The sequence below is a fragment of the Scyliorhinus torazame genome, chromosome 15 (genome assembly GCF_047496885.1).
Source record: "Scyliorhinus torazame isolate Kashiwa2021f chromosome 15, sScyTor2.1, whole genome shotgun sequence".
Taxonomy (NCBI): domain Eukaryota; kingdom Metazoa; phylum Chordata; class Chondrichthyes; order Carcharhiniformes; family Scyliorhinidae; genus Scyliorhinus; species Scyliorhinus torazame.
In genome coordinates this window covers 161,505,163-161,518,428 of record NC_092721.1, presented here as the reverse complement: position 1 = coordinate 161,518,428, position 13,266 = coordinate 161,505,163, and the positions used below count along the sequence as shown (strand labels likewise).

The window sequence follows — 13,266 nt, the reverse complement described above, 5'->3', positions numbered from 1 at the left end:
ATACTCGAAAAAAATTGGGCTTTGGTTTCACTGCTTAACATACTTAAGTCTTAAAACTGGAGCTCACCCAGAATCCATTTTCTCCACGCAACATGCTGAAAAGCAGCTTGAGTTCCTTGACAGTAATGCTATAGCTTGCGAGAACACCCAACATATCAACCAGTAGATCTGTAAAATAAATATTTCACACCATAAACATGAAAGCTGGAAATTAATACATTTCATGTTATTACAAGTGAAGATCAGAAGAACAGAAACCAGGAAGCAACTCGGCAAAATAAACCAGCATTATTGGGAACCTCAATTCTAAGTCCTATAGGTATCATAGAATCACGGAATTCTGTGATACCTATGCACTCTTAAGTCGCATAGGTATCAAAAACATGTCCAGGATCTGTCACAAGTGCCTCATTTTTATCCTATTTACAGCTTCACACACATTCATTCTGGATATACTACAAATGGATGGTCACCTGCAAGCGTTGGATAAGGAGAGTAGTAAAGAAAATTGAAAGAAAAATATTACTATTTTCAGATACCACCTAGACTGAAATTATAAAGCTTTCACATTAAAAATGTGCATGTCGAGGACAAATGTGAACGGTGCCAGGGAGGTCCAGCCAACCACACCCACATATTCTGGGCAGCCCCAGACTTGTCGGGTTCTGGACAGCCTTCTTTAAAGCAATGTCCAAGGTTGTGGGGGTGAAGGAGGAGCGAAGCCCAAAAGTGGGGCAGACGACAGGGGATTGAAAGTAAGGCCACAGCAGGGTCAAAAGGTCCCAGGTCAGAACAAGGGCAAGCACAGGTTGAACTAATCCTTACAGGGACCGAGGGGGCGGGGGGACCATGGGGCGCTGAAAATGGGAGGGAAAGCAGAAAGGGAGGGGATGAGGAGACGGAGGGGAAGACGTGATGGGAGGGGGAGAGGAAAGGAGGTGGGGAGGTAGTGGAAAGGGATGGGGCGGGGAAGAGTAGAAAGTAAGTGGAAAGGAAGGGGGTGTGGCAAGAGTGGGGGGTGGGGGAAGTGGCAAGGGAGGGACCAGGTGGGGGGGATGCAAAAAAAGGGGATGGGGAGGGAGTTGGAAGGAAATGGAAAGGGAGGGAAAGGGGGGAGTGGAATGGGAAGGGTGGGGGTTGATTAGGAAGGAAATGTGGAGGGGGCAGGGGAGTAGAAAGGGAGGTGGCAGGGGAGGGAAGGGGAGAGGAAGGGAGGGGGGCAGGGGATGGACAGGAAGGGGGGCAGGGGATGGAAAGGGAGGGGGAAGGGGGATGGAAAGGGAGGGGGAAGGGGTTGGAAAGGGAGGGGATGGAAAGGGAGGGGGGCAGGGGAGTAGAAAGGGAGGGGGCGGGAGAGTGGAAAGGGAGGGGGAAGAGGGATAGAAAGGGAAGTGCAGGGGATGGAAAGGGAGGGGGAAGAGGGATGGAAAGGGAAGGACAGGGGATGGAAAGGGAAGGGCAGGGAGTGGAAAGGGAGGGGGCAGGGAGTGGAAAGGGAGGGGGCAGGGAGTGGAAAGGGAGGGGGCAGGGAGTGGAAAGGGAGGAGGCAGGGAGTGGAAAGGGAGGGGGAAGAGGGATGGAAAGAGAAGGGGCAGGGGTGAGTGGAAAGGGAGGAGGTGGCAAGGGAGGGGGCAGGGGCTGGAAATGGAGGGGTGCAGTTGATGGAAAGGGAGGGAGCGGGGAAGAGGAAAGGGAGTGGTGGGGTAATGGGAGGGCGTGGTGGGATTGGAAGGGGGAGTGATAAGGGAGGGGGGGTGAAAAAAATGGGGATGGGGGAATTGGAGGGGCATGGAAGTGGAAAGGGAGGAGCGGGGAGGAGTGGAAAGGAAAGCTCGGGGGGGTGGATAGCAAGGGGTCGGGGTGGGTGGGGGCAGGTAGTGGGAATGGAATGGTGGAGAATGGATTGTCTCCCACCAACACTCCTCCCCCCACTGCCCACCTGAAGACTGCTCTTCGATTGGCCCCTGCCTCTCCCAGTTGCTCAGTTGCTCTCGTGACTCCTTCCCCAACCACTCTCCTGACTACCCCGCCAACCATTCCCCCACCCCCTTATCACTCTCCCACCCACCCACCGCACCGAATAACACCACCACCCGACCTCCCCACCCTCCCCATACACACCTCTAGCTACTCGCCTAACCACCCACCCATCCACCCTTACCTGGCATCCCACCCGAATACCCCCCTCTCCCCGGGCCCTGAAGGTGCCATTAGATCGGAAGATAGCAAATGTAATTCCTTAATTCAAAAAGGGAGGGAGACATAAAGCAGGAAACAACAGGCCAGTTAATTTAACATGAATGAAATGAAATTAAATGAAAATCGCTTATTGTCACGAGTAGGCTTCAATGAAGTGACTGTGAAAAGCCCCTAGTCGCCACATTCCGGCGCCTGTTCGGGGAGGCTGGTACGGGAATCGAACCGTGCTGCTGGCCTGCCTTGGTCTGCTTTAAAAGCCAGCGATTTAGCCCAGTGTGCTAAACCAGCCCCTTATGATCCATTCCATTCCCACTACCTGCCCCCACGCCCCCCCCCCCCCCCCCCCCCCGAGCTTTCCTTTCCACTCCTCCCCGCTCCTCCCTTTCCACTTCCATGCTCATCCATCATAAGGATTATTGGAGGATAGAAGAATTATAACTATTATTACAGGGGTTATGGCAGGACATTGGAAAAATTCAAGGCAATCAGGCAGAGTCAACATGATTTTGTGAAAGGGAAAATTATGTTTAACCAATTAATGGGAGTTTTTTGAAGGAGTCACATTGCTGTAGATAAAAGAGAACTGGTGGATGTACAGTATTTTGATTTCCAGAAGGCGTTTGACAAGATGTCACAGCAAAGATTATTGAAACAATAAAAGCTCACGGTGTAGGAGGATTGGCATGGATTGAAGGATGGCTAGCTGACAGGAAACAGAGCTGGAATAAATGAGTCTTTTTCTGGTTGGCAGGTTGTAACTAGTGACATGCTAGGGGTTGGTGCTAGGCCCTCAACTTCTTACAATTTATATAAATAACTTGGATGAATGGATCAAAGGCATGGTTGCTAAATTTGCTGCTGATACAAAGATAGATAGGAAAGTAAATTGCGAAGAGGACATAAGGCAACGTCTACAAGATAATTTAAGTGAGTGGATAAAGATCTGGCAAATTGAGTACAATGTGGCTAAATATGAAATTATCCATTTCAGCAAAAGGATAAAAAGGAGGCATATTATCCAAATGGTGAGAAATTGCACAGCTCTGAGATTTAGAGGGACCTGGATTTCCTGGTGCATGAATTGTAAAAGGCTCGTATGCGGGTACAACAAGTAATTAGGAAAACTAATAAAATATTAATATTTGTGAGGGGAATGTATTGAGGGCACTGGTGAGACCATGGGCGAGATTCTCTAATAATGGGGCTATGTCCCCACGCCGGCGTGAAAAGCGGCAGCAACCACTCTGGCATCAAATGTCCCCGATAATGGGGAATGCTCCCCTTCCTAGGGGGCTCGGTTGGCGGAGTGTCCCCGCAGCTCCAGCCAGCTCGGAACGGCCCGCGTGAGTCCGCATATGCACGGAACGGCCAGCGTGATTCCGCGCATGCGCGGAATGGCTGGCGTATTTCCGCGCATGTGTGGAATGGCCAACGTATTTCCGCACATACACGCTATGGCCAGCGTATTTCCATGCATGCGCGGGGGTTCCCTTCTCTACGCCGGCCCCGGGCAATATGGCGGAGCCCTACATGGGCCCGGCGCGGAGTAAAATAGGCCCCCACGGAACCAGCCCGCCCGCCCATCGGTAGGCCCCGATCGCAGGCCAGGCAACCATGGAGGCCTACCCTCCCCCGGGTCGGATCCCCCGGCCCCCCTCCGGGACCTCCCTCCCAGACTCCCCTTCCAGGTCCCGCCGTGTGGGACCTGAGTAACCCACGCCGGCGGGACTCGGCCAAACTCGTCGGCCACTCGGCCCATCGGGGCCAGGAGAATCGCCGGAGATTGGGGAAGCCGGCATCGGGGCGGCGGCGCACTATTCTCGCTTCCCCCCGGGGATTCGCCGACCCGGCACCGGGTCGGAGAATCCTGGCCCATATGTGAAGTACTGTGTACAATATTGGTCTCCTTATTTAAGGAAGGATGTAATTGCATTATAAGTAGATCAGAGATAGTTTACTAAACTAATACCAGGAAGGCGCAGGTTGTCTTCTGATGAAAGATTGGACAGGCTGGGTTTGTATCCGCTGGAGTTCAGAAGATTAAGAGGCGACTTGATTAAAACATATAGGATCATGAGGGGTCTTTGACAAGGTCGATAGAAATGATATTTTCTCATGTCAGAAAATCTAGAACCAGGGATCACTGTTTTAAAATAAAGTATTGCCCATTTAAAACAGATTAGAACAAATATTTTCTCTGATGATGGTGAGTCTTTGGAACTCCCTTCCTCCAATGGCAGTGGAAGGAGAGTCTTTGAATGTTTCAAGGCAGAGATAGATATGTTCTTTTTTTAATTCATTTATGGGATGTGGGTGTCGCTGGTTAGGCCAGCAGTTATTGCCCATCTAGTTGCCCTTCAGAAGGTGAGTTGCCGTTTTGAACCGCTGCAGTGCTTGAGGTGTAGGTACACCCACAGTGACTTTTTTGTGTTTCCGTAGCAGTTGAATACAACTGAGTGGCTTGCCTCTTTGGCAAAGCTTTTGATCATCTGACCTAATATCCTAATATGGCTCTGTGTCATATTTTGTTCTATAGTTCTCCTGTGAGACAGCTTATGGCATTTCATTACATTAAAGGTGTTTTTCAAATAAAAGTTATTATTGCTTCTGGCCTTGCCCACATATTTTCCATTCTAGCTCCTTCTGATTGCTTAGACTCGATATACTCCCAGCAGAAGGACTATCTCCTTTTTTCTTGTCCCTCGGTTCAATCCATTCGGTTTTTCTCATGATCCTGCTGGCATATCAGCACTTGCACACCCCAGCCCTCTGCCTTTCCAGCTGTAATTGTTCCTTTAACTAGTATTGCAATTCCCTCGTTGTTGATCTCCCTGTCTACCTTGTCTGAAAATCTTGTAGCCAAGAATATTGAACTACAATTCCTGCCTTTCTTTAAGTCATATTTCAGTAATCAGCTCATCTGCCTTAATCACTGAACACCTTACACCAGAATACATATCATTAAGTACTGAAAAGTCCATTGTTATCTATTTTCAAGCCTTTGCTTCCTCTGTTTTGCACATCTGTTTCTAAATTTTCTGTCTTCGATTTTCAGCTAGAATGAATAAAATACAGAAATAGAGACATGATTGATGTCTTTCTACTTAAATGAAAACATGAGATTTGGTCCATGTGGGTAGACCATTGGAGCTTTTTGGCAAGAAACGAGCAGGCAGATTGAGTATAAATTACATAAGCATCAAATTAGGTTAGCTCCAGGAAGTATTTATTTTCAGAATCAGTTCATATGGTGAGTGTGGATCTTCTGCAAACATTCAAAAAGGTGTTGGAGGAACTTCTGACTAAGGCCAAAATCCTATGTATAAAAGGCGAGGTGTTGAGGAATGTCTTTCTGGTTGATTGCCTATGTATTGGAGAAGAATTCTCCAGGGTTTTTGTTTTGTCTTAAATTAGCTCTGTGAGATTCTTGGATTTTCTGCCTTTCAAGCCTTGGTAGCTGGTTAGTGGAATGGTGGTGGTGGTGGTGGGGTCGGGGGGCGGGCGCATGAGATTCAGTGTGCATATATTTCATCAAGATAATATGGGTGAGGTCTTTTCCTGTCCTTCATTGTTATGTTTCATTGTCTCCCTGTGTGTCGTGTTAATCACCCTGGGGTAACACGGACTGCAACAGGATGTAGATGAACGGTAAAGCATACACCAAAGTAGGCGTTGGTTCAATACGATTTATTGAACTTCTGTAACAATGCACACAGCTGGCTGTGTGTTGACATTCTACTACTCGAAGTGTACTAACTCTAACTTACTAGACCAGGTTAGCTCTGATCCATGTGTAGAAGGTGCTGACTGACATATACACCCTGACTGTCACTACAGTTGTCACCAGTGGAAAGAGGCAGAGTGCTGATGCCTCGTGTGTTTTACAGTTGGAAGCCCCCTCTCTGCTGTTTTGTCTGGTGATTGGTTGGGTTCTGTCCTGTATGTTGATTGGCTAACCTGGGTGTCTGTCACTGCCTGTTTTTACCTCATGATGTGCATGGGTACATATGACATCCCCCCTTTTCAAAAAAGAAATTGTCGGTTGCTTAGAGCATCTACGACATATTTACAGATATAACTATTTACAGCAAATGGCGAGTGAATGCATATGTACATGTAAGGTGTCTAGCGCGCAGATACAGAACAGTATGTACAACGGAAATATTTATAAGTCCAATCTCTGGGGCTGGCGTCGGATCCTTGTTGACCGCCTGAGAGGTGGAGGTGGGGACAACGGGGCCTTGACAGGCGGGATTGCAGCCAGATTGGTGGCCTCGTGGAGCGAGGTGTCCGGAAAAGGCATAACAACAGCTGGGAACGTGAGATTCGGTGGTGGGCAGGGAAATTTGCGAAGTGCCCTTCTGTTTCCCCTGACAATGGATCCATCAGCCATGTGAACCACAAACGACCTGGGAGCAGCCTGTCAAGCAACAACAGCTGGAGCTGACCAGCCCCCACCAGGCAACTTGATGCGAACAGCATCTTCCGGAGAGAGCACGGGCAAATCAGTAGCATGAGCATCGTATGTCAGCTTTTGCCGGTTTCTGAGTTGCTGCACATTTTGCAGCACTGGGAGGTGATCCAGGTCAGGTAAATGAATGGCCGGAACAGTCGTCCGCAGGTCACGATTCATAAGGAGTTGTGCCGGAGACATACCGATGGACAGAGGGGTTGCCCTGTACGCCACGAGCGCAAGGTTAAAGTCAGAAGCTGAGTCCACAGCCTTGCAGAGCGGTTGCATCACAATATGGACCCCTTTTTTGACCTTCCCGTTAGATTGCGGGTAATGTGGGCTTGAGGTAATGTGCTTGAACTGGTATAGCTTCGCCAAGTTGGACCACTCTTGGCTGTAGAAGCAGGGACCGTTGTCGCTCATGACCGTGAGCGGAATACCATGCCTGGCAAATGTCTCCTTGCAGGCCTTGATGACAGTCCTTGATGTGAGGTCGGACAGTTTCACCACTTCGGGGTAACTCGAGAAGTAGTCAATTATAAGCATTGGTGTGAAATAGGTCGATTCCCACCTTAGACCACGGAGAGGTCACAATCTCATGTTGCTGGAGTGTTTCTTTGGGCTGAGCAGGCTGGAAACGCTGGCAAGTCGCACAATTGAGGACCATGTTGGATATGTCCTCGTTGATGCCAGGCCAATAGACAGCCTGCCGGGCCCTGCGTCTGCATTTCTCGATACCGAGGTGTCCCTCGTGGATCTGTTTAAGCATTAAGCTCTGGAGGCTGCGAGGAATAATGATACGATCCAGCTTGAGGAGGATCCCCTCGACAACTGTTAGGCGTCCTGGACATTAAAGAACTGGGGGCATTGCCCTTTCTGCCAACCATTTGCAAGGTGATGTATGACCCGCTGCAGAAGAGGGTCATTGGCAGTCTCTTCTTGAATGTTGACGACTTGTTCATCCGAAGCCGGGAGGTTGCTGGCACACAGTTGCATCTGTGCCTCAATTTGGCGGATGAAGTCGACCTGTTCACAGGGCGAGGTGATGGCGTGAGACAGAGCATCCGCAATGATTAGCTCCTTGCTCGGTGTGTAAACCAATTCAAAATCATACCTGCGGAGTCGAAGGAGAATGCGCTGAAGCCTGGGCGTCATGTCATTCAAGTCCTTGTGAATTATATGGACTAGGGGTCTGTGGTCAGTCTCTACTGTGAAGGTTGGTAGACCGTAGACATAATCATGGAACTTTACAATACCGACAAGGAGGCCCAGGCACTCTTTCTCTATCTGAGCATACCTCTGCTCAGTAGGAGTCATGGCCCTGGACGCAGAGGCCACTGGAGCCCAGCACGAGGAGTCATCCTTCTGGAGGAGCACCGCACCAATGCCATCCTGGCTGGCGTCCGTGGAGATTTTTGTCTCCCGCTCTGGGTCAAAAAACGCTTGTACCGGAGCAGTGATGAGCTTTGCCTTTAACTCAAGCCACTCTGCTTGATGTGTGGGTAGCCACTGAAAGACAGTGGACTTCTTCACCAGATACCTGAGAGCCGTGGTGTGTGATGCGAGGCTGGGAATGAACTTTCCCAAGAAGTTAACCATACCCAGGAAGCGGAGTACCGCCTTTTTGTCTTCCGGGGTCTTCATGGTGTTGATGGCCTTGACTTTGTCCGAAACCGGTTGCACGCCCTGCTGGGATATTTGATCACCCAAAATTTGATTGATGACATGCCAAAGGAGCATTTGGCCTTGTTCAACTTGAGGCCGTTGGCTTGTATGCGTCTAAAGACTTGGGGGAGACGAGATATGTGTTCCTCTGGGGTCATGGACCATATAATGACGTAATCAACATAAACCCGCAGACCCTCAATGCACTCCAGCATCTGATCCATGATCCTGTGAAAGATTTCAGAGGCTAAAACAACACCAAACGGCATGCGGTTGTAATAGTACCTTCCGAAAGGTGTACTAAACGTGCAGAGCTTCCTGCTGGACTCGTCCAGTTGTATCTGCCGAAAGCCACGCGATGCATCTAGCTTCGTGAAGAATTTGGCATGTGCCATCTCACTGGTTAGCTCCTCCCGCTTCGGGATCGGGTAGTGTTCCCACATTATGTTTCAGTTAAGATCCTTGGGATCTATACATATGCGCAGTTCTCCAGAGAGCTTCTTCACACAGACCATCGAGCTGACCCAGTCAGTCGGTTCCGTCACTTTAGAGATGATACTCTGGCCTTGGAGCTCCTGCAGCTGCGCCTTTAAACGGCCCTTCAGAGGAGCCGGCACCCGGCGTGGTGCATGGATCACAGGCGTGGCATCAGGCCTGAGTAAGATTTTGTAGCGGTATGGCAGCGTGCCCGTCCCACTGAACACATCCGGATATTGTGACAGGACTTTGTCAATGTCAGCCTGAAGATTTATATTGGCAGAGGACATGGCATATACGCGCTGGACGAAATTGAGTAGCTTGCATGCATGGGCACCAAGATGGGAAGCCTTGTCAGGCTTGACAATTTCGAATCGCAGTGTGGCTTTGATGGCCTTATTGGAGACATGCAGGTGACAAGACCCTAACGCAGTAATGGCATTGCTATTATAATCAAGCAGCTGGCAGGCCGGCGGAAGAATTTTTGGATGCGAGCAAGATCTGCTTGAGATATGAGATTCGCTGAAGCACCAGTGTCCAGCTTGAAACGGATGCTGCATTGGTTGACGTGTAGGACAGCACACCATTCGTCCACAGAATCCACGTTGAGGATGGGTAGAAGTGTTGCTGAATTTGAGTGGGCCTTGTCATATGTGGTAATGATGCCCACACGATATGGGGACTCCAGGCAGTCGTCCTCTGGATCCGTGGTGTTACTAGATTCCGAATCCAGCAGCTCTTGCTGCACACTTCGAATTTGTTTGCGTTGGAACTGGGATCGCTGGCCCACGATCGGAGGTGCAGTCCTGCACAAGGCTGCATTATGGCCAGGCTTCCCACAATTCAAACATCACCTGCCTCTTGCAGGACACTGCCGCTTTAAGTGGGCGGTGCCGCAGTTCAGGCACGTCATGACGTTGACATCGTAACGCTCCGTGCGTCGTCGAACATGCGCAGTGAGGTCAGCCGCCACTCGCATCTGCGCAGTGTGGTCTTCGGCCGCTTCGTTCTCCCGTCCGTGGTGCGCATACGTGGGACTTCGGAAAAAGCGTGTGAAATGGCCGACTTCATCGATGTTAAGGCGCCGCATTCGGGCGATGGCCTGTACACTCTCTGCCTCGTGGGAGGCAAGTTGGTACTGTTCTGCCGATTTAAGTCGGGAGTAGTGCTTTTCGCCCGTTCATGCACTTTACACGTCTCGATGGCTACTGGCAGGATCATGTTTTTTATTTTTAGGAGCTGCTCCCGCAGGGCGTCGGAGTGGACCTCAAACAGGATCTGATTCCTGATGAAGGAATCAGCGGTGTCACCGTAGTTGCAGGATTGCGCTAATATGCACAGATGAGTTAGAAAGGATTGGAAAGGCTCATCCTTACCCTGAAGGCGTTGCTGGAAGACATAGCGCTCAGAGCTCGCGTTCGTTTTGACTTCACAGCGACTGTCGAATTTGGCTAACACGGTCTGGAACTTGGTCTTGTCCTCGCTGTCGGCAAAAGTGAACGAATTGAAGATTTGGATGGCCTGGTCCCCCGCAGTCGATAGGAGCAGCTCGATTTTTCTGGCATCGGACGCATCCTCGAGGCCCAAGGACACAATGTATAGACTGAATTTCTGTTTGAAGACCCGCCAGTTGGCGCCGGGATTTCCGGACATCCGGAGCTGTGGAGGGGCCTGGATCTTCTCCATGCTGCTGGAAGGCACTTGCTGGTCGTCACTGAATTATTCAAGGTAAATTACTTAGATGAAGTAGACTCCTGGTATCATGTCGTGTTAATCACCCTGGGATAACACGGACTGCAACAGGATGCAGATGAACGGTAAAGCATATACGAGTTATTGAACTTCTGTAACAATGCACACAGCTGGCTGTGTGTTGACATTCTACTACTCGAAGTGTACTAACTCTAACTTACTAGAGCAGGCTAGCTCTGATCCACGTGTAGAAGGTGCTGACTGATATTTACACCCTGACTGTCACTACAGTTGTCACTAGTGGAAAGAGGTGGAGTGCTGATGCCTCGTGTGTTTTATAGTTGGAAGGCCCCCTCTGGTGTTCTGTCTGGTGATTTGTTGTGTTCTGTCCTGTATGTTGATTGGCTAACCTGGGGAGTCTGTCACTGCCTGTTTTTACCTCATGATGTGCATGGGTGCAGATTATGACACTGTGTGGCAACTATGATTCCATAGAAAGCAAGAAGAAATAGGAGGAAGAGAAAGAAAAAGAGCAAACAAGTCAAGGAGAAAGGAGTCACGAATGTGAGGGGAGTATGTAAGAGAGAAGGGGAAAATGAGGGAGACAAATAGAAAGTGAGAAAAAAATAATTAGAGAAGAGTAAAACATACTAGTGGGAGAATAAAAAACAATTCAAGAAGTGACAAAAGAAATCAGGAGGAGGGAAACAAGCAGAGGAGAGGGGAGAACAGGCTTGGAGGAACTGATAAACGCAAGTGGAAAAGAATGAAAAGCAGAAGTGGAGGAAGGCAAGAAAAGTGAAGCTGTGGGGAGAGAGATACACAGAATTGCTTAATTATTTTCAGAATTCTCTGAGTGACATATTTGGTGAAAAGCAATAAACCTCTTAATTGAAATCACAATTTTATTTTGACAATTTACTTTGCTTTGCAGCAGTCTTTTCTGATTAAACATAAAAAGGCGCAAACGATGTTTGACTTCACAATAAGTACCAGGGGAGTCAGGCCCAATTTTAACCCATTCAAATCCATCCACTTGCAGAGTTCAAATCGGGCCCCATATTTAAGCAATTCAATGTTATCAACATGGCTTCAATAATTAATACCTGCTATCATGTCATCCACTTTGCTCATCTTTAATAGCACTTGTTCAATGAGGCCAACCTCTGTGCTTGCTTGAAGGTTGCGCACACTCTTGCGCAGAATGGCTGTAAACATACTCCAGATTTCAGCCTGGCAGGTGACATCACAGTGTTCAAGAAGTTCTATCATGCACGCTATGCTCTCTGCGTCTTGAATGATGAAGTTAATTTCCAAATCAAATTCTCCACCAACCAGCTGTCACAGGGAAAGACAGAGAAAAGCAAAAAAAACTTAACACATCTTTTCAAATTAAACAGTTTCAAAACATTTAAAATATAGACAATTTCCACCTGCATCAGGCTAGAATGTCCAACATAAGTAATTTTTACAGAGTTAATTTATTAAGCTCCCTTTGGCACAGCAAGCTCATCCAGTAACTAAAATAAGCTAGGAGGGTTCTGTGCTTGATCTCAACTCTATCCTGAGTTAACTAAATTAGCTATACAAACAGTAGGAGCACTATTGTAGCCTTAGTCCCCCGCCCTCCCAAGGATAAAATAAGCCACAGTGCCAACCAACAACCAGGAAATGTAGACCCGTGAACCTTTGGGAGAGAAGAATAGAGTTCCAGCTATGGTGACTCTCAGTCAAATAATCTATTGTCTTTCATTCTTAAGACTCACATAAAAATAACAGCGCACTCAGCGAAAGAGGGTGAGGAGCTGAGAGGAATGGAGAAAATTGACAAGAATATTTTTTTTGAAAGAAACTATGTAGGGGAAAAAGACTAATATTATTATGTAGAATGTGCTGCAAAGATTCCTATAACAACAAAGGTCCCTTGAAATGTGCTAAAGAACAGTTTAGGACTAATTAAAATAACACCAATGATTCATTGAAGAGAAACACAGGCATGGATGGAATGCTGTATTTCGATGTTGTACATCCTATGTAAGTAGGAATAATGTTTCCGGATCAAACATCTTTCATCACAACCAGTGACCCAATAGTTTACTCGCTCTCTCCACAGATGCCTGACTTGCTGGGTATTTCCAGTACTTTTCATTATTCAGATTTCCAGCATCTGCAGTGTTTTGACTTTGTACCAATTTTGTTCTTTCTTCATTCATGGGATGTGGGTGTCACTGGCAAAGTCAGAATATGTTACCTCCCCCTAATTGCCGTGAACAGAGTGGCTTACTAGGCCATTTTAGAGGACAGTCAAGTACAAACCATGTAACCGTGAGTCTGGAATCACAAATAAGCAAACCAAGGTAAGGAAGGACATTAATAAACTACATGTTAGTCGTCATGGTCACCATTACTGAGACTAACTTTATATTCCAAATCTGTTAATTGAATTTAAATTCCACTAGCTGCACAGTGGAGCAGTGGTTAGCACTGCTGTCTCAGCGCCACGGGCTTGGGTTCACGTCCTTCCTGGGGTCTGTCTGTTCAGAGTTTGCACATTCTCCCAGTGTCCACAAGGAGTTTTCGCCAAGTACTCCAGTTTCCTCCCACAGTCCAAAGAAGTGCAAGTTACGTGGATTGGTTATGCTAAATTGCCCCTTAGTTTGGCTGTCTGTGCGCGTGGGACGAACAAGTAGAGTGAGTGAGGTAAGTGAGAGAAATGAGTGAGTGAGTGAGTAAGTGAGAGAGATAGGAGAAAGTGTGGCTCTGCTTAATATGGTGTCATG

At 48.2% G+C, this 13,266-nt stretch overlaps 1 protein-coding gene across 1 annotated transcript in view; it reads right to left on the bottom strand.

Annotated features, from left to right (window-relative positions):
• Positions 1–13,266, bottom strand: part of nbeaa (neurobeachin a) — a 1,435,335-nt gene that overhangs the window by 1,245,165 nt on the left and 176,904 nt on the right. The window contains exons 2-3 of the mRNA XM_072477018.1: positions 11,593–11,824; positions 68–168 (exon numbers count right to left, since the gene is read on the bottom strand). Of these exons, the coding sequence (XP_072333119.1) occupies positions 68–168; positions 11,593–11,824 (333 nt within the window). The remainder of the gene's footprint in view (positions 1–67; positions 169–11,592; positions 11,825–13,266) is intronic.